The sequence below is a fragment of the Suricata suricatta genome, chromosome 1 (assembly GCF_006229205.1).
Source record: "Suricata suricatta isolate VVHF042 chromosome 1, meerkat_22Aug2017_6uvM2_HiC, whole genome shotgun sequence".
Taxonomy (NCBI): domain Eukaryota; kingdom Metazoa; phylum Chordata; class Mammalia; order Carnivora; family Herpestidae; genus Suricata; species Suricata suricatta.
Genome location: NC_043700.1, coordinates 48,567,602 through 48,589,495, shown reverse-complemented (window position 1 = coordinate 48,589,495; position 21,894 = coordinate 48,567,602). Strand labels below are relative to the sequence as shown.

At 39.0% G+C, this 21,894-nt stretch overlaps 1 protein-coding gene across 3 annotated transcripts in view; it reads right to left on the bottom strand.

Moving 5' to 3' along the window:
• The window catches only part of MSRA (methionine sulfoxide reductase A), a 438,844-nt gene that overhangs the window by 263,820 nt on the left and 153,130 nt on the right, over positions 1-21,894 (bottom strand). For 2 of the 3 annotated variants that reach the window (XM_029938554.1, XM_029938543.1), the window contains exon 2: positions 1,733-1,801. The exons of the other annotated variant lie outside the window; for it this stretch is intronic. In XM_029938554.1, the coding sequence (XP_029794414.1) occupies positions 1,733-1,801 (69 nt within the window). The remainder of the gene's footprint in view (positions 1-1,732; positions 1,802-21,894) is intronic. 3 annotated transcript variants of the gene reach the window in all.

The window sequence follows — 21,894 nt, the reverse complement described above, 5'->3', positions numbered from 1 at the left end:
GGAACTGAGTTTCTAACCTGTCGGGGGGTGGGGGGGTGAAAAATCTGAAATACAAAAAAAAAAAAAAAATCACCAACATAACCCTTTGCACACTGATGTGGCATTTGCTGTCCCCTGGTAACTGTCCCCTGACAGTCCTACACCTACAATTCCAGAAAAATGGCATCATATGAGTGTAAGTCCAAAGAAGAAAGTTAACAAAGCAAATACTCAGAGCACATCTTTAGAGAGTCCATTATGCTTTTATCTATGAAAACCAAATCTCTGTTTAAATTTCTGAGCATAATAATTTCTAACCACTTATTAGTGTGTTTTAAAAGGTGTTAGCCCATTTGGAGCAAGATTTACAAACACCCAGGCAAAATGAGTTCCCTGTTTCATACTCTCCAACCATTAATCATCATTGATTACTAATTCTGGTTCTATCTCTGTGAACAAGTTAATACTTTACCCTGAATAGTCCAATTTAGAGATGGGTCATCCTGAAGCTAATTTGCAGCTCAAAGACACCTCCATGCTTTAAAGCACCTTTACATCAAAAGCCCTGTAGGAGAAGATCATCAAAACCAGAGTAGAATAGTAGCTAGAAAAGGGCATAAAGTCAGAGGACTTAAGGTTTTTAGGTTGGGACAGATCATAGAACCTGTCTAAAGGCTGAGGGTAAGGAACCAGAAGCCACAAGAAAATAAAAATCCAGGGGACAGAGGTAGTGACCCCAGAAAGGGTGATATCCGATGGGCCCCAGGGCATTGCTGGAGGAAAGGGTGAAGGGGAAAGGCAAAAACAAGAGGAAAGAGGACATCAGAAAGAAAAGAAAGTAGAATGGGAAGAAGGTAGGCAAAGAAAGTGCCAAGTGTAGGGACATTTTAAAGGAAGTTTAGGTGACATTAAATATGGAGGTAAGAACCATGAATTAAAAAGGACCTCGTTGAGGTGCCTGCGTGGCTCAGTCAGTTAAGCGTCTGACTTCGGCTCAGGTCATGATCTCATGGTTCGTGGGTTCGAGCCCCATGTCGAACTCTGTGCTGACAGCTCAGAGCCTGGAGCCTGCTTCAGATTCTGTGTCTCCCTCTCTCTCTCTGCCCCTCCCCTACTTGTGCTCTGTCTCTGTCTGTCTCAAAAATAAATAAACAAAAAGAAAAACAATTAAAAAAAAAAAGGACCTTGTCACCAAAAGGTTTAGAATCTAACAGAGAAGTTCTGCTCAACCACATAATTATATATGGTAAATATACTTACAGATTAGATTTTATTCTGTTTAAAACATTTTAATTGACTTTTTTTCTAAGGAATATGCTGAATTCATAATGGAGGAGAAACAGATTATTCAATTAGATTGACTTTTTGTGGAATGACAACTCAAAACTACTTGAATCCCAGCCTTTGACAAAGTTACATATCATTGGGGGTAGGGAGGCAGAACCTTCAAGGGAAGAAAAACTCAAACTGTAAATTATCAGGTTAATTCACAGTGTGGACAAAAGAAATAGCAAAGACACAGTTTGATATTTGGTTTGCAAAGTGAGAAAAGAAAGCATATTAAATTCTATAGACTAATCTTTCCTGATCACAGAAATACTAAGAACTCGATAGTTTTTTTTTTGGCTCCAATGACTTGTAAATATCTAGAAGAGCCCAGATTTTGAAGCCCTGAGGACACTTGCTAAAACTCAGAAATTTGGCACTAGTCATTGCACACAATTTGGGTTTTCTTTCAGAGTTGATATCTTACCAAATACAGCCATCTGTGTTCCCTCTGGGAAAGGTTCAACTGTTCTATTGCCATTGACATGATGTTTGGCTAGAAAAAAAAAAAAGAGGGAGAGAAGGAAAGAAAGAAATACAAGTTAAGTGTAAAGTTCCACACACATACTAACACATGTCATTAAATGTGTCAAAGAGTCTATTTCTCATTTTTTGTTAGAAGCGGCACCAAAGCTTACCCTTTTTAAGAGAGCTCCAATTATTTTCTTTTTTAGTCTCAGTGACTGAAGAGCCTAGAAATGATCTAGTTCAAGCATGTGGCTTTACAAAGAAGGGTACCAGGGCCTGAGCTCATGCAGAGCTGTACAGCTGGTGGCCACAGAGCCAGCTAGCCCAAAAGCTCCCGACTCCTAGCCCCAGGGCCCCACTGCACCAGGCCAGGTCCCATAGAACAAGGAGGTTCCAGGTTCCAGGGCAAACTGAGGAGGCTTTCTCTGAAGACTCCTGATGATCACAACATTGACCCAGTCAAGGAAGGGAGCCGTGAAAACAGCAGGATAACATCAGGACCAATTTTCCAAAAAATAAAATAGCAGAACACATCATTGCATTGTTACAATTCAAGCACTATTTCCAGGAGCCACAGACACTGGCTTCTTAAAGAAAAGATGGATATCCCACTGCTTCTTACTACCCTTCATCCACCCCAGTTCCCTCCCCCCAAGCATCCTTCCCACCCTGTGCATAACAAGGACTTAGAAATAAAAAGGGACCAGGTATTGGTTTTCCTTTTCCAGCACTAATTTGTTCCCAAAATGCAGTCAGATAGAATCTGAGCATGTCCAGCTATGAGTATTTTTTAAATATCCTCAGCAGTTTTTGCATGTGGGCATTTATGTTGAAAATACATAAGAATGACTAAGAAGCTTTAACACTGCATCAAATAGCACATATATTTTTATTTCATGGGTCACATTAGATTTATGGAGCACTGGCAGAGGGCTCAGCACCACAGCTAGGCTCTGAGGGGACTGGGGAGAGTAGGACATGGTTCCTGCCCTCTTGGAGAGTACAATTATCTTCAAGAGGTAAAAATGTCAAACTTGACCAGAAAGCTTACAATTATGTGCTAAGTCCTGGAGGAGAGACTGAAGGTACTGTAAAAGTTCACAGCAAAGGAACAGCAAGCTGGGAGATGGAAGCCAGCAACCTGGAGGAACTATAACTAGTGCAGAGTCTTAAAGGAGAGGCAGGGTTTGGAAAGGTGGAGGTAAGGAAGCTCCTTGAGTGAAAGCCAGGAGTGTGTATGTAACCAAGGCATGATCCAGGGCCAGAATAAAGTCTAGTCTGGGCATCGCAGAGGTGATATGTTGAGAGGTGGTGGCAACGTAGGACAGATCAGTAGGCAGGGACCAGGTCATGGAAGGTCTTCAGAACCCCATCTAAACCGGCAGGAACCCAAGGCAGACCCTGCAGCACACTTTTGGAACCTGAAAGTTTATGAGGCTCAGCCAAGTTTAGACAATCCCTTCAGAATACCATCATTCAGGGGCTCTCCCTGGTTCCTAAGTAATGGCGGCACTATCCTAGGAACAGATAACCTGGAGGAAGGAAAGAGGCTAGCCCCTGTCCCAAGTGGCCATGGGGCCTTGTCAAGCACTCATTAATATGGCTAGGACCATTGGTTGTTCAATCCAAAGAAATGTGATGAGGCTTGATGTCGAGGTCATAGTTTTGTTCTATAGTCAGCACCCCACAGCCCCTGCCAGCGGTTCCTAAAAGTGTTTGCCTTTACACATATCAAGAGTTGTAAACCCATTCAAATTCTTTAATCCACTAATCTCACTCATAAGAATTCAACCTAAGGAAACACGCAAGAGGGGGAGAAAGTTGACACACACAGCAATATTTATTACTTACAATAATGATATCTTAAAATCAACTTAATATCTAAAAGTACTAAAATTGATTAGAAAATTGTAATTCATGATTTGTCAAAAGCATGGAATATTATGCAATATATTTTTATTTTTTAATGTTTATTTATTTTTAAGAGAGAGAGAGAGAGAGAGAAGAGTGTGAGCAGGGAAGGGACAGAGAGAGAGATAGAGAATCCAAAGCAGGCTCCAGCTCTGAGCTGTCTGTCAGCACAGAGCCCGACGTGGGTCTTGAACTCACAAATGTGAGATCATGACCTGACTCAAAGTCAGACACTTATCTGACCAAGCCACCAGCATGCCCCAATGAAACATATATTAAATATAGCATTTGAGAGACATTTGAAATATATACAGAAATGTGAAAAAATATTTGGGAATAATGGTAATTGAAAACAATCCTATTAAAGCACTGGATGTAGATTATAATGACAACTAACATACGAATGCTTATGGGAAAAAAGAAATGTTCCTCTGGCAGAGAAACATACAAAAATGAAAACAACTAGGGAGATTATAAACAATATTTGCTTTTATTAATTTTCTTTGCCATTGTTAGATTTTTGTTTTCTAAATGAAAATAGGTTTTGATTTTTAAAAATCAACAAAATTACAGATTAAATAAATTTTTTCCACAATAAGTACTTGGTTTCCCAAAACAAAACTTATTTATAGCCCAGCTATAAATAATGCTGAAATGCTACACACTTACAATGAAAAGTGTAGCCTATTTGACATCTCTTCTCGGGCAGCTAAAACCTCCGACAAAAGATGACCTTCCACTCTAAACATGGCACTCTTCCAGCATGCCCACCATTCTACTTTCTAGGCATCCTTGCCTGTTCTCTAGCCCTCACTACCCACATCTAGTCTATCACCAAATCTAGGTACTTTCACTTTCCAGATATCCAGAATCCTTCTACTTCTCTTTACCACCCAAACCATTCCAATCCAAACTATCATGGCCCCTTTGCCCAGACTCCTATGAATGCCTCTAGCTCATCTATGTCCCCTCTCCAATTCATTCTTCCCAATGCAGTTACAATTACCTTTCAAAAAAGAAAAAAAATTCTGATTGCATAACACAAACACCCCAACACCTTTTCCCACCTTCCATGGCTTCCCACTGCTCTTATGCTAAAGTCAAAACTCTAACATGGTCTTCAAGGACCACGTGGTATGACCACCTCAGTCTCTCATTCCCTCTACGACAGTCATGTTGCTTTCCTAGGACCAAAGACCTTCTTCTACAACACTCACCAGAGTTGCACTTTATACTTAGTCATTACCTGGAAAAGCAGACTATAAGCACAGGGAGGACAGGGCTTGCTGCTCCTTTGGGTCACATTTCCATAACCCTAGCCTAATAGGGGACACAGCATAGGTATTCAATAAATAGCTGTTACAGTAATGAAGGAAGACAGAAACAGTATAAAAAGAGAGACTAAAAAGTCTCTCTTCAGCCATTATGAAAGCTTTATTATTTGATATACTAAAAACATAGCTCTCTTTATATGTAGATATGTCCCTTACACAAAAATAGTTTCCCCAGCCAGGTGGCCCAGAGATCAAGGAACTCCTCTCTGTTCTACTCTATAAATGTCTACCCCTCTTCCCACCCCATTCATCTACTCTTGTCGGAGAAGGTAGCACTGTCAGCGGAGACAAGAAGACTAGAAATGCTACCTGAACTGGAGAGGAAGGAGGAAGTTCATATGCAACTCTCGCCTCAATGCTAAGGTTCCCCTGGACCCTGTCTTTTATTCTAGAGCCTGAGGCCCAAAGATAACAGGGTCCATAAACCTAATTTAGAATTTTTAAAAATTTTTTTTATTTTTGAAAAAGAGAGAGAGAGCAAAAGTGAGGAGTGGCAGAGAGTGAGAGTGAAAGTGGGAGAGAGAGAGAGAGAGATACAGAATCCAAAGCAGGCTCCAGGCTCTGGGCCGTCAGCATGGAGCCCAACATGAGGCTCAAACTCATGAACTGTGAGATCATGACCTGAACCAAAGTCGGATGCACAACAAACTGAGCCACCCAGGTTTTCCCTGATTTTGCATTTTCTTCTGAACTATAGCTGCGTCAGTTACTAGACAGCAAAGACCAAGACCAAAGACCATTATCCAAGAAGAGACAGCACAGTATCAGCAGCTAAGGCCATGGGCTTTGGAGCAAGACTGCCTTGACTTTGAACCTCAATTCTCCCACTTCCTAGCTGTTGGAATGTGGCTTAGTCACTTAACCTCTTTGTGCCTCAGTCTCCTCATTTGTAAGAGTTTCCTCATTGTAAGTTTCCTCATTTGTACCCACCTTGAGGACTGCTTTGAGAATTAAATTAGTTAATATATTTAAAGCACTTATGCCTAGCACTTGGTAAACACCTCTTAACTGTTGAGACTAGCATTATCATATGTGCAAACTTTATTTTTCACAAGATCTGAGTCAGGAACGACAAGTACATGACACATGATGTACCTCTCCTCCATTTCCATGCTCATGGCAGACATTACTAATCAATCACAGCGTATTTTCTCAGTCCCCAAATGTGACCACAAAATCTTTTCTCAACCTAGCATCCCATAGAGTCTCTTATTATTTAGATAAATGTGCACGTATGATGAAATTCTTTTGTCATTCCTAGTCTAAGTTAATAAAACAGAAAGATGGACCAAAAAAAAAAAAAAAACCATTTTCCTTCTCATTTCTACAGGAAAAAATGCAATTAAGAAAAAAGATCCTTTGAAAATCTCTAAAACTCTATATACAGACTTAGAGATAAAATAATAGGGGAAATCTGAGTGCTACTTTCCATTCATGACGTGAGTTCTTAAAAACCAAGCAATGGCAGCTCTGCTCCTAGAAACCGAGGCTTAGCTCCCAAGGGCACTTTCCTATTGAAGCTCTGCTGAGGCCAGTATTCAGGGGACAAAGAACCAGAGATCCTTTAAACATATTAGATAGGTCAAATAAGATTGGGGGAGGGGGCTAACTTGGGGACCTAATGAGCATTTATTAACTTTTTTTTTTTCAAAATTGGTGGCACATGTCACCACGGGAACAATCAAACTGACTAAACAGAAAAGTCATTCATTGATTGGGTACTAACTATTGATTACCAGCAGAGCATGAAATGGAGACGGGAGAGAGCACTGACAGGGACATCTGTTGCACAGCCACAGCAGGGTGGACGCTTGCAATCTGGCTGGATGGGCAGGCGCCCCTGCCCCCACTCCATGGGGGCACGTTCCAAAGCCACATGCTCCAGGAGGACACCCTCTGCTGATGGCCATGACGTGTCCTCAGTCAAGGGTATATGAGGACAAGGAATAGATTTTCATTTATCTTGAAAGCCCAGTGCTTGTGGAGCAGCGAGGTTAATTAGAGGAAGATTGGGTCAAAGTCAACTATCAGAGAGATTTTGAAGGGGATTTGGGGGACATGTTTAAAAGCTTCAGAAGATGACACTAACATGGTTTTTTCTTTTGTTTTGTGAATATCTAAGCACTTCAAACTTTATGACTGTTTTCTTCCTTGAAAATAATAAAATGCAACTGTTCAATAATACACCTGTGATAATACAACTTCAGGCGTAAACCAACAGTTTCACGTCCTGTGCTCAAACCGAGAGAGAGCTAAAATTTGTATCTTCTGGGTGAGGGGGAGAGTGCAGGGATGAGATGTAAATGGCAAGGAAGTGGGGGGCTGGAGAGTGGGTCCCCAGATCCTCACTATCTCCTGTAGGGCCAATCCCTTCCAGTCTGGGTGCCCTCCCAAATTCGAGACTCCAGGAACTGTTGCTGCCATCCTGTGAGTCCTGGTCAACTGCTGGACCCAGAGCCATCCCGGGACTGGAACAGCCTTATGTCAGACTCAAGCTTTTAGAGCTACAGGTCAGTGGACAGTGCAAGTTCCTCCCAGTCACGTTCTTAATCCTGCAAAAACCTAACCCATACTTGTCAAGTGTTACTATCAAACATTCATGCTGAGAGAAAACCTATCGCAGACGATTAGCTTCACTTGGGGCCAGAGTAAAAGTACCTTTATTTCATTCATATGGTAATAAAAATCTGCCAAGCCCCAAAACAATACATGGTCTCACATTCCCTCTCATTGTCTGTTTCTTTGTAGCTCTTTCTCCGGGTCACAAATTCCTGGGGTCTCAAGGTACAAGTCAGGATGGAACTAAGCAGTGTTCATTTTGGGCCCCCAAACCCTAGCTCTGGTCCAGCCTCTCCTATCTCCAGCAGAAGGGCCCTGGAGGACACTGACAGAGCATTTGGGGCCCTAGGTCCTGCCAAGCTGTCCTCTATAGCATTTTAAGGATGATCTGAAGACTGTGACTATGGTTTATAAAAAAAGAGGAGTCAGAGTCCTGAGGGTCTGCCTGTCACCAGGTCACTGAAATATGAAACAGGTGTGCAAGCGGTAGTGATGCTTCACTGTGGTTCTGTATTGTTCCTATACACTGTGGCCCTTTATGGTTGCTATAATTTTTAGCTATGGTGTTTTAAGATGAAAGTCAACCCAGAGTGGGTTTTGCCCCCAACAGTGTACCCTGTCCATGAGGAGGGGAAGACTGGGAAGTGGTGTGGCAGTGGGACATTGCTGGGACATTGCTCAGCCTGAGGGCCAACCTCTGCTCTCCATCCATTCTGTGTCCAAAGAAGTCCAGGTCTTTCATATCAACTGGTGAGGTGCATGACTAGAGGCAGGTGGAATGTGTGGGTAGGAGAGGCTCGCAAGGAGTCTCCAGTAAAGGCAATGGTGGAAATGAGACAAGTTCTCCACTGACAAGGGCAATCACACATGAGGTTTCCTCTCATTGCTCTAGGAGGAGGGAAGGCCAGCCCTCATTGTCCTCCTTACCTGGTGAGCAACAACTATATATAAATAGGAGCGGTTCTAAAAACAAAAGATAAGCTGCACAAAAAGCCGAAGAAAATCAGACAGAACAGCTTACCATCACAGCTCTAAGGAAAAAATCGTGCATCACTCAGGATTTTATCCTCATGCCTGGACTGCTGTCCTTCCCCCAGGTAAATCCCATCTACCAACAACTCCGGTCTCCCTTCTCCTTTCGCTCTGCATGAAGCAAACAGAAGCTGCATGTGTTGGCCAGTAAAGGAGCTGACGCCCCACTCAAGCAGCTCTCGCACCTCCCAGTGTACCTCTGCTGGAGCTTGAACTTCGCAATGTCAGAGCAAAACAGGGCAGAACAAAGCAGGGCCTAAAACCCAGGCTTCGCCATGACACATTTTGGTGAAGCCTAAGCGAATACTTATGGCTGTGGTCTTTGGTTTGTATCCACTGGCAATTACATCTTGAGTGTTTAGTATGTGCAGGATACTAGGTGTTATGGGAACAAAGATAAATTTCATAGAGCCTACACTAAGGATCTCCATGTAACCAACAAACTTGGTGAGAGAACCCTAAGGGGAGACTCCTAGTTGAAAGAATGAGGCAGTGAGGATAGGGCTGTGTTTTAAAAAGAGTAACGTATTATGCAAGCGTGGAACATTTTTATTTTTCATGAAGTGCCTGCTGTATTTTCTGAGGTCTGTTCAGTGCACAAGACTGCGAGTGTGACTACAAATCTGGAACAGGCACACCAAATACACATACCCTCAGACATGAGCCCTTTTCTGTTCCTGAGAAAAACTGGCCTAGAATGATCCTACTGTGTTCCTGTGTCCCCTGGGGCCACAAGAGTGTCCTGGAGAGAGAAGGAAAGTGAATACAGGGGGACCCGTGACTGGAGTTCAGGAGGCAAGCCAGAGGCCCCAGAAACCAGCATCAGAAAAATTTCTGCATGCGCCCCAAGTAGGCTTGCCACAATTCTGTAAAAGACAGCCATTCTACTGCCTTTGAGAAAGTAGAGAACGACAGAACATGCATCACACATAAAAAATTCTAAATAGATGAGTAACAAATAAATACATGAATATATGCTCAACCACGAGATACTATTTTTAATTCATGAAAGGGACAAAACTTACAAAGCAATGCTAGGACCAGTGAAGTTGTAGGGAGGGGCCTTCACATGCACCACTCACAGAAGTGAGAATTCGACACAATACAGCAGAGTACGATCTATTTGGAAAGCACTCTGGCAACATGCATCAAGAGCGTCAAAAGCATTTAGATACCTGACCTCATAATTTTAAGTGCAAGTACATACCTTAGGAAACCAGAACCGAGGCAAAGGCTTCCAAAGATGCTGACAACAGAACTGCTTATAATAGTGAGAAACTAAAGCAACCTAAGTGGCCCAACAAAGGGAGATAATGAAGTAAATTATGAGACACAGTTCTAAGGTGGAATCCTGCATACTCATTTTAAAAGTATGATCATAAATAGGTTTTGTTCATGGCATCAGGAACAGTAACAAGGTAAAGTTAAGTGGGGGAAAAGCAAGATAGAAAAAAAGGATCCTACTCAGGAACAAAGGCACAGAAAAATGATCAGAAGCAAACAGAATACAGAGGTAAAAGTGGCTACCTGTATATGCTGAGTTATGGCTGCTTTTTCTTCTCTCTTTACGCTTTTATTTACAACCAATTTTTTCTTGAGCAAATGCTTCTTTGATAATCAGTAAACCATAAAAAGTAGGAAAAAAAATATAAGGCAAACTTGATAAAGAAGAAATTTAGATCCTATCAGGTATATCTTCAAGTTATAAAAAATCTAAACATTTTCTCTTAATAGAAAAAGCAAGCAAAAGCATAAAACCCTCTTAAATGAAAATAGCCAATGAGCAGATTATTTTCTGACTAATCACCTAAGGCCTCATCAAAGGCCATTTTCACTGCAGTTTAAGTACCTTGAACTCTCTGGCTTGCTCCTGAAGGCACTGCCCTCTAAGTGATTAGTCCTGGAGCAGTCCTGGGGCTTCCAGACTAACTCACATCAGCTGTATCACAGGCCTGTTCGATCCTCTCTCATGAGGGCCATCTCAGACGTTGTCCCTGACTTGGGTAGAGCTCATGAGCTACTGAAATCATAGGTAGGCATGTGAGGAAAGGTGAATGAAGGTTAACAGAACAACAGGGATGCGTATCTACCCCAGTAAGTCAAGACACAGGGATCCTCATCCTGCCCCAATAACATCACTGTTCAGAAAACTACTGAGCACCAGTCCTGTGCCAGGCACTGGGTTTACTGTTGGGTTTACAAAAAATAGTAAGACAAGGGGCAGCTCACTGGCCCAGGAGAGCATGAGATTCTTGATCTCAGGGTTGTGAGCTCAAGCCCCATGTTGGGCATGGAGCCTATTTAAAGACTTAAAAAAAATTTTTTTAACAAAAATAGTAGGACAATACCTGCCTCTCCTTCTCCTTCACTGACTACCAACCAGCCCACTTGTTAGGGCTGCTGATCAGGTTTATCTACACAAGGCTTCCATGTTAGCAGCACTGCCTACAGCTCTTAATGCATCTGGTTACCCCACATTATCAGACTAGCATGAGTTCCCACACTACATTATCCCAATAAAGCGTTCCATTATTGTTCATTTCATTTTTAGAAGAATACCATTTTTACCTTTGTAATGGTGTTATTGGTTACCACATTTAGAAACCATGTCTAACTTAGGCATCTATGATATGCCTATAATATTAACTGATGGAAAATTTCCAGCTGACTTTCATAAAAAGTTCCCCACCCTCTCTTAAGCCATGGCATTCCTAATAACTACCAAAATTAGACAGTTTTGAGAACAGAAATTCCATTTAATGTAAAGTTATCTTAAGGATTAAAATCTATATGTCATCTTGATCAATGTGACACCTCTGTGAACAGGAGAGCTGAAAACAATTGTACTAAAAAACAGGACTATAAACCAAAGTGATCTTTTGTTCTAAAGTACATGCTTCCTACTGATCCTGAAACATATTTGTATTTATGAGTGTTAAACATAACTATAAACAATTACACAGAAATCATACTTCTTAGTATTGTTTTAAAAACTTTGCCCTTCAAAGACTTGTAGGGACCCTGGCTTCCCTGGCTTGCATCACTTTGGTCCCTTACTCATAGATGAAGCAAAATTATCTACAATTTCCCCAGCATCTGTCAATGTCAATTCTGCCACATTCAAATAATCAATGTTGTGCAGAGTATCCAAGTCCTGTGAATGTAATTCTGGCATGAGACCACAGAGATGTTTTCTCAACTCCTCACCAGAGGGCCAAGATCACTTTGGAGCCTAACTGTATGCCTCTAATATCATTAAATCAGCTTTTACAAATGGTTCTGTACACCACATGGAAATGCAGCAAGCCACAGCACACAGCAGACCTTCTTTCTTCTTCCTTGTAAATGTGTCAGCAGCCTTCAGTAGGAAGCACATTGCCCCTCAATGGCACATAGGCTGCACATAGCTGTCAGTCAGCCAGAGGGCAGGAAGAGTCCAGTACCTCCCCCTTTTCTCCACCCCCACCCCTTCTGACAGTGATAAATGATCAGGCCCTCTGCTCAGCTGAGCCTGAGAGCCCAGACCTCCCCTTGCAATCTGTTCCAGACCAACACCAACCTTAACCCCAACAACCCCCATCAGTACTACAAAGGGGCCTGCAACAGGGTTAAGGTCAGATCTGTTTGCGTTCTTGTTGCTATTCTTTCGGGAAAAGGAATTATGAATTTATTTCTAAATAGAAACTCCTAATCAAAAATAGAGTGTGTTGTTATAAACTTTATGGGAAACTTATCTCAACTCTCTCCTTACATTAAAAATGAAGGAGATACAGCAAAATATGGAACTTTAAGAAGAAAGAGGAATAGTCATAGATATAAACATAAATGTCAACTTAGCTTCCATTAAAATCAATAAGCTTTACACTTATTAAATTATTATCTGTTGGTGGGAATAAGGAGAAGGAGACAAAAGATTCTAAGGGGAATAAAATATTGATAAAGAGAACATTAACACTGAACATTAATAAAATTCATCACAGATTAGCTTCTATAGTACATCTAGCTCATGTACAAAGTTGTTTCAGGATTGTTTATAAACAGATTGGCTTCAACCTTTTGCATAAAATCATCTCTGCCATGGAATAATATGCACCCATTATAAAGAATAAGACAGCTCTACAGGTAAGGACATGGACTTACAAGATGCACCACTATTAATTGGAGGCAGAGGGGAATAAATCAATAAGCAGGATAATGTGTATTTTTGTTTCCAACATTCTGCCGTTACTTCTTGAACTTTGGTCCATGTGATGTAATACATTTTCCAAAATAGAAATAAAAATGCATTTTCAATGTCCCCAGTCTTTGCTACTTGGTGATGAACCCTGCAACCCAAGAACCTCTTCCCAGGGCAGAGGTGCCATGCTGAGACACAAGGTGGCCCGTGGCAGGCAAGCAGCCCCTGGGCTCAGATCAGTCAGATGTGTACATTTTATCTAGGCCTTGACAAACGTCAAGGACGATCTCACCTGAATCTTAGCAGAACCGGCTGCAACCAGCTTTAAAATTCTCAGTAGTTTACAGCATCCCAAAAAACCTCAAGATAGAGATATCACTCCATTTCCTCCCTAAAATTAATCAGTATTCTCCAAAGCAACACATTAATTGTCCTCTTTTTAAGGGGGAAAGATTTTAAGAGGATCAATCATTTCAAATTTTGGATGAAATTTAAAAACTATTTACTTAAAAATAAAATACAAGGTGTTTCCATATTTATCTTTTTTTTAGAGGAAAGAGAGAAGAGAGAGAGAGATTGGGAATTAGAGACTGACGGAAGGAGAGAGGAAGGGAAAAAGACCAACCCAAGAGCCAATACTTTGCCTTTCTGGAATTTGGTACATATTTTAATAATTTCTCTGTCCCTCCTGCCTCTCATCCTGTTTCACTTTCCCTTGTAATTTTCCTTCACTAAAGAAGATAAGGGTATTTTAAAATATATTTTAGATTTACTGAATAGAGATTATGCTCACCATTCCTAATTTTAAACATGCTTGAGACATTTTATATTGCCCTCAAAAAAAGGGAAATGAAGTCTTTACTATGAAGCCTTCAACTGATTTTCAAAAAGTCAGTGAAGTTTTTTTAAATCCAGCTTATTAGAGAAACAGTACGTGTAACTCATCTACTCTGAAAATTTCACTGAAGGATCTGTCATTGGGAGAGAGCAGGCCTGGTCACATGGCTGATAAAGGGAAACTGAATAACAAAGTACATAGTCAAATTAAGAAACATGGTGGACACAATCTTCAACTTCAACTTCTACGAATGACACAAAAATGCATTTTATGACTTTTTAAAATATTTGTCACCCATGAAAGAATGATGCAAAACAAAACATCTTAACCCAGGGGAGTTGAGTGGAGATAGAGGTGGCTCTTAAAACATGCCTTTGGTTGGAATACTACATGGCGATGGGAAAGAATGAAATCTGGCCATTTGTAGCAATGTGAATGGAACTCAAGGGTATTATGCTAAGTTTAATAAGTCAGGCAGAGAAAGACAGATAACCGTATGTTTTCACTCATGTGGAACAGGAGAAACTTAACAGGGGACTGATCATAGGGAAGGAGAAGGGGAAAAAACAGTTAAGGCGAGGGAGGGAGGCAAACCATAAGAGACTTTTAAATACTGAGAACAAACTAAGGGTTGATGGGGGGTCGGGGAGAGGGGAAAATGGGTGATGGGCATGGAGGAGGGCACTTGTTGGGATGAGCACTGGGTGTTGTATGGAAACCAACTTGACGATAAACTATATTAAAAAAATAAAAATTAAAATTAAAAAACATGACTTTGGTCATCTGACTTAATAAATGGATAGATTTAGAGGTGACAGTGCAGAGCCCTATTTAGGTATCTTTTATGAATATACGCTCAAGAAGCCTCTTGGATATTCATGTGATAGATGAATTCTCTAATGATTGACTGAAATACTGCTGAATACAATGATAGCCATGTCTGAAAATGTCATGTATGTGGAAGGCCAAAGCAAGAGAGGTCTGAATGGTGGAAAGCCATCAGCTTCTGTATAGATATGGGCTAAAAGGGGTATAAGGCCAAAACTGTTTCCCAAGTGCTAAATCAATCTGTTTTTGGAAATACCTGATTGAGAATCCAGAATTCTACAAAAGAAGATGACAATGGCCTGGTATAACTCAACTACAAAAGGACTTCAGTGCAGGCCCTGCAGGAAATCTGTATTAGATATGTCTTGATAGGTCTGCCAGGCTCTTAATGCTAAGAATGAATTATAGTAATCTCTATTTTCTGTCGCTTTATCTCCTCAAAAGGCTGATAGCTCAAAATGTAAACTACTGTGGGAAAGGTAGCTAAGAGGACCTAGTAAAATACAGGCAAGTCCCCAGCTTAAAAATGAGTCACATTTCAAAAGCGTGTTTATAAGATGGACATCTGGGATATAGAATCCATTTTCTTATGAACACGCAGGTATAAATGGTGGTAAGCTGGACCACAAGGACCTACTCAACCTATAATGAGTCTCAGATAGAACTCTTTCCTAGGATTCTAACCACCATTTATGGGATATTTCCTCAGTGTGAAAGTATACTCTACATTTTACCCTACAAACATCAAGAACACACCCTTTTATACTGGCCAAGTTGGTTACAGGGCACAAGTAGAGGAAAGAAAACATTTTCTTACTTCTCCAAGCTGCCCAACTTCTAACTCAACCATAGAAAGAAATCTCTACTTTATTCATCACTATGGAAAGGAAGTTTCCTCCCAAGGAGAAGAGGACATAAGGCCCTTGTTGCACAAGAATCACTTTCAAATGCAGAATACATTCTAAATGCAGTGGTCTTATTTCAGATAAGAATGCAAAACTGGGTAGTTCTGACTCAAGGTTTCCCACAGGCTGGAATCAAGGTGTTGGCAGGGGCTGCACTCTCACCCAAAGGCTCAACCAGGCCAAGACTGTTGTCAAGCTCCTTTGCATGCAGGCCTCAGTGAGCTGAAAAGTAGATACCCCACTCCAGTTGGGCTTTCAAAAGATGCAGCACAGCTGACATCTTGATTGCAACCTCATGAGAGACCCTGATCCAGGGGCACCCAGATAAGCCACAACCATATTCCTGACCCAAAGAAAGTTTGAGATAATACATGATTGTTCTTTTATGCTGCAATGTTTGGGGACAATTGATTATATAGCAGTAATTAACTACTGCTATACAATACACTAATATATTCTAATAAAGAAAAAAATAATATAAATTGTAGCAACTGACAACTAATGACATAACCCAGGAAATCAAATCATCTTTCATAGAGCTGTTTTCTACACACAGCAAAGACATTTCCAGTGGCTGATTTCCAAATCAACTCCTGGAATATGATCCATTTCTAACTTGGAGACGATCTCTAGGTAATTTATTTTCTCCACAAACTTTATTCCCTAGTGTGCTAGGACTGCTAAACAGGCATTCTTGAACTACTAAAGCCTAGGAATAGCGTATAAAGTATCAGAGTAAGGCTTTTAACACTTCTGAAATAACTCTGGCAATTTTTATTCATTTGCATTATCCAGAGGACTGTTAGTTGCTTTTCCTGCTGTTTTGTTTGGAGAAGTTGTATTTCTGCCTCATAGGGCTTACAAACACAATGAAGAAAAATTTTTCCAAAATTCCCAGGAAAGCTAAATTTAAATTCATGCCTGCCAAAGGCCCTAACTGCAATGGAGAAAATGTTCTGTATTTTGATGGAGTTTTGTTTGGTTGGTTCAGTTTGGGTGCTCTTTTCTTTGACTGCATGGAAGTAAGAAGATGGCTGGATCATTTCTATTCACAGTGGTACCTATAAGAAATACAGTATTTCTCTTTTCTATGGGAATAAAAATCAAATCTAAAAATCAAAATTGTTGCTGATATTAAACTAGGACTTTTATTAGCCTGGAAACTTCATTCAAAACAGCTTAAGATCATAGTACTTCTAAGTAGAAAAATAGTAAGATCTTATTATATCCTGTACTTACTGTACTTCAAGAAATTCTAAACCTCTCTGCCAACAATCACAAAACAATGGAAGAGTCAAGCTAGAACTGATCATTTCAGTGGTGCAGGAAACCATGTCCCTGGCTCATTGTTTGCCAAATTTCAGTCCTTGCAGAAATATCACTCATACTCTCTGGTCTTCCCTTCACTCACATTAGTTAATTCCCACATTAAAACATATGGGGAGGAGTGTGAGTAAGGGAAGAAGAAAAAGTACCAGTTAAATATATAGCAACGTCTCGTACAAAATCCACAGGCCACAAAAGTCTCAACTCAAGCAGTTCCTACACAGAGTATAATCAGGAGATAGAAACCACACACAAGGCTAAACAGGGGAGATCTAACATAAAAAATATTAATTATAATTGAAAAGGAAATCTATTCTCTATGGTACTTTATAGCTGGGATTACCCAAGGAATGACAGACTTGAATGGCTCAAACCTCACTGAAGAAGTTGCAGTTAAACCAATGGATAAGAGAGAAGTTCACTGGTTGGGCCAGCGCTGATCTGGAGATGCAAAGCAAGCAACAGGCCACTTTCCAGAATTCTCGCCATCAGAACTAATGGTGTGAATGCACAGTGAAGGTCCAGGCAGCCCAGGAGGCCTCTAGAGTGCTGTGGGGACTGAGAGTACATAGACAGCACAGGAGCTCTGGTTTCCTTGTCAAGTCAGATGCAGAAAAGTCATTACCTAGCGGGGGCTATCAAGTCACACAGGGACTAAAGTTCTAAAGCCACTAAAGTGTCTGGGACAGGCCCTCATACTCACCGGATCAACTCTGGCCCACACCAGAAATGTGGCTCTTCCTCTTGCAAAGTCTTCCTAGTACCCTCTAATAAGAAAGCTTCACACCATGCTCACACTGAAAGAAAAAGGTTGGGTGCCTGGGTGGCTCAGTTGGTTAAGTGTATGACTTTGGCTCACATTGCGATCTTGCAGTTGCTGAGTTCAAGACCTCATGCTGACAGCTCAAAACCTGGAGCTTGCTTCAGAGTCTATGTCTCCCTCTCCCTCTGTCATGCTCTCACTCTCTCAAAAATAAATAAACATTAAAAAATTTTTAATAAAAATGCTATAGAAATTTCTGTGTTTATCACAGAACATATTCAGAATGATGTATATTCAGAGCTGAAAAGCAATAAATTAATAATATATCATACAAGACACAAATTACAAAAACTGACAAAAGAAATGGAAAAATCTGAATAGAAAACCTGAAGTAGAACACTCTGGGCTCACTCACTGGGAAATTCTAGATATATTTAAGAAAGAGATAATAACAAATCTCCACAAATTCCTTCAAAAACAAAGGAAGGAATTTTTCCCAGCTCATTTATGAGACAAGCATTGCGAATATAACAAAACCAAAGAGGCAAGAAAACTATAGGCAAATTCCCCTTATGAACATAAAAATCCTTTAATAAATATTAAATACAGGAATATATTTTAAAAGTATAGAAATGATGGCTAGGTAGGGTTACCAATGAAATCCAAAATTATTTCAACATTCAAAAAATGAAATCAATATAAATTACCATACTAAAAGACTAAAAAAGAAGAAAATGCATGATCAGCTCAACAGCTGCTTAAAAAAGCATTTGACAGAATTCAGCACCTATTCATGATTTTTTTTAATTCTTAGTAGACTAGGAAGAGAATTTGATACTGATTACCTACCAAAATCCTACAGCTAGTATATAAAAAGGAAAGATAAAGGAAAATTTTCTTTATATGTAAACAACATGATGGTGGATATTAAAAAACCAAAAGGAATTTATCAAGAAGTTATTTGTATTAATAAGTAAGTTTATCAACATCACAGACTACTAGGTCAATATATAAAAATAAACTATATTTCTATATAGTTGCAACAAATAAATGGAAATTGAAAAATATTTAAGTAGTATTATTTGTAATAACATCAAATAACATTAAATGCTTAGGGAGATTTTTTTTTAATATGTATAAAACTTGTAGCCTGAAAACACTGCAGAGAGAATTTTAAAATATCTTAATAAATGGAGAGATATACCATGTCCATGGATTGGAAGACTTGTTATCCTTAAGATGTCACTTCTACCCAAATAAATGTGGAGTTTAACATAATGCAGATAAAAACCCCAGGAAGTTGAGTCTAAAATTTAAATAGAAAATCAAAAGACTTAAAATAGCCAAATGAGATCTGTATACTGAGACCTTTAAGATATTGATGAAAGAAATTTAAAGACACAAACAAATGAAAAGATATTCCATGCTTGTGGAGTAGAAAAATCAGTATTGTTAAATATCTATATAATCCAAAGAAATCTACAGATTCATTGCAATCTCAATCAAAATTCCAAAGGTATTTTCCACAGAATTAGAATAAAGAATCCTAAAATTTGTATAGAACCACAAAAGACCCCAAATAGCCAAAGCCATCTTGAGAAGGAAGAACAAACCTAAAAGCATCAGTCTTCCTGATTTCAAACTATATTATAAATATACAGGAATCAAAACATCATGGTATCGGCATAAAAAGAGATGCAAAAATCAGTGGAACAGAATAGAGAGCCTAGAAATAAAACTACACATAGATGGTCAAATAATTTAAAATAAAGGAGTCCTTAAAGGATAAGGGATAGTCTCTTCAATAAATAGTGCTGGAAAAACTGGAGAGCCACATGCAAGAGAATAAAACTGGTCCCCTACCTACCTACACCAAACACAAAATTAACTAAAAATGGATTAAAGACTTGAATGTAAGACTTCAGAGCATAAAACTCCTAGAATACATAGGTGGTAAGCTACCTGACATCAATTTTGGAGTTGAAGTTTTGCATCTGACTCCAAAAGCAAAGGCAACAAAAACAAAAATAAATAAGTGGGACTATATAAAACTAAAAAGCTTTTCAAAAATAAAAAAAATTAAAAAATAAAATAAAAAGCTTTCCATATAGCATAGGAAACCATCAACAAAATGAAAAGCAATGTGTGAAAATATTTGCAAATCTAATATATCTGATAAGAAGTTAGTATCCAAAATATATAAAGAATTCATAAAACTCAATAGCAAAAAACAATCCTATTTAAAATAGGCAGAGGACCTAAACAGACATTTTTCCAAAACAAACATATATACCACTAACAGGTCATGAAAAGGTGCTCCACATCACTAATCATCAAGAAAATGCAAATCAAAACCACAATGAACAAAAAACAACAACTGTTGAACAGGATGCGGAGAAAAAGAGACCCTCTTGCACTATTGATGAGAATGCAACTGATGCAGCCACTCTGCAAAACAGTAATTTTTGCCTCAAAAAATTAAAAATAGAACTGCCCTACAATCTCGTAATCGCACTGCTGGGTATTTACCCAAAGAATAATTCAAAATACTAATTTGAAAGGAGATCTGCTTTCCTATGTTTCTAGCAGCATTATTTACAATAGCCAAATATTGGGAGGAGCCCATGTTCACTTACTGATGATGGATAAAGATTTGGTGTGTGTATATATATGTTTGTGTGTATGCATATGTGTGTGTGTATATATATGTATATATATATGTATATATACATATTGTACATTGTGTGTACACACACACACACACACACACACACACACACACACACACACACACTGGAATATTATTCGGCCAGGAAAAAGAATGAAATCTTGCCATTTGCAATGATGTAGATGGAGTTTGAGATTATAATACTAAATAAGTCACTCAGAGAAAGACAAATACCATATGATTTCACTCATATATGATATTTAAGAAATAAAACAAATGAAAAAAGGGAAAAAAAGAGAGACAACCCCAGAAACAGACTCTTATCTACAAAGAACAAACTAATGGTTACCAGAGGGGAGATGGGTGGGGGGTGGGGATTAAAGAGTACACTTATCATGATTAGCAGTGTGTAATATATAGAGTTGTTGAATCACTGTACACCTGAAACTAAGATAACACAGTATGTTAACTATACTGGAATTAAAATTAAAAACTTAAAAAAGAAAACCACAATGAGATACTACCTTACACATGTTAGAATGATGGTCATCAAAAAGACAAGAGATAAGAAGTGTTGATAAGGATGTGGAGAAAGAAATAATCGTGTGTACTGTTGATGGGAATATAAATTGGTACAGCCACTGTGGAAGACAGTATAGAGGTTCTTCAAAATATTAAAAATATTTTAATTTAAAAATACTAAAAATATGAATATGACATAACTCAAAAATCTACTTCTTGGGGACATATCCAAAAGAAATGAAAGTACTATTTTGAAGCGATATCTGCACCTCCATATTCACTGCAGTATCATTTACAATAGCTAAGATGTGGAAATTGGTAGATAAACGAAGAAAATAAAGTATGTATACAAATTGGAATACTGTTCAGCCATACATAGAAAACAAGGAAAGTCTGCCATTTGTAATATGGATGGACCTTGAGGGCATTATGCTAAGTGAAATAAGTCAGACAGAGAAAGACAAATACTGCATGATCTCATATGTGGAACCTAAAAACAACAACAACAACATAAAAATTCATACAAAACAGAGAACAGATTGATGGCTGCCAGACTCAGGGGGTAAGGATCAGGGAAATAGGTAAAGGTGGTCAAAAGGTACCAGCTTCCAGTTAATGATAAGTAACTTCTGGGCATGGTGTCTACAGTTTACAATACTGTATTATATATTTCAAAGTTGCTAAGAAAATAAATCTTAAAAGTTCTCATCACAAGAAAAAAAATGTAACTATGTAAAGTCATAGATGCTGACTAAACTTATTGTGGTAATCACTTCCTAATATATATATCTATCAAATGATTATGTTGTATACCTTAAAGTGTTATAAGTCAATTATATTTCAATAAAACTGGAAAAAGTAAATAAAAGAGCCAAAACAACTTGAAATCCAAGTTGAAGGACTTCTACTGCCTAATTTCAAGACGTATTCTAAAGTTATGGTAATCAAGACATGTGGTGTTGGCATACGGAGAGTCCTATAAATAAGTAGAACAGAATGAAGAGTGTAGAATTGCATTTTGACAAAGGTCCTGAGGTAATTCAATCAGAAAAGGATAAACTTTTCAACAAATGGTGCTGGAACAATTTGACATCTATATGAGACAAAATAAATTTCAACCCTTACCTCACACCTTATACAAAATTTAGCTTGAAATGGATTGTAGATGTAAATGTAGGAGTACTCACAACCTGAATGTGGTTCCCAGTTGTTTTTATCTCCTTTGCTTGAAATTACCACTGTGGAAGTCAATTGGAAA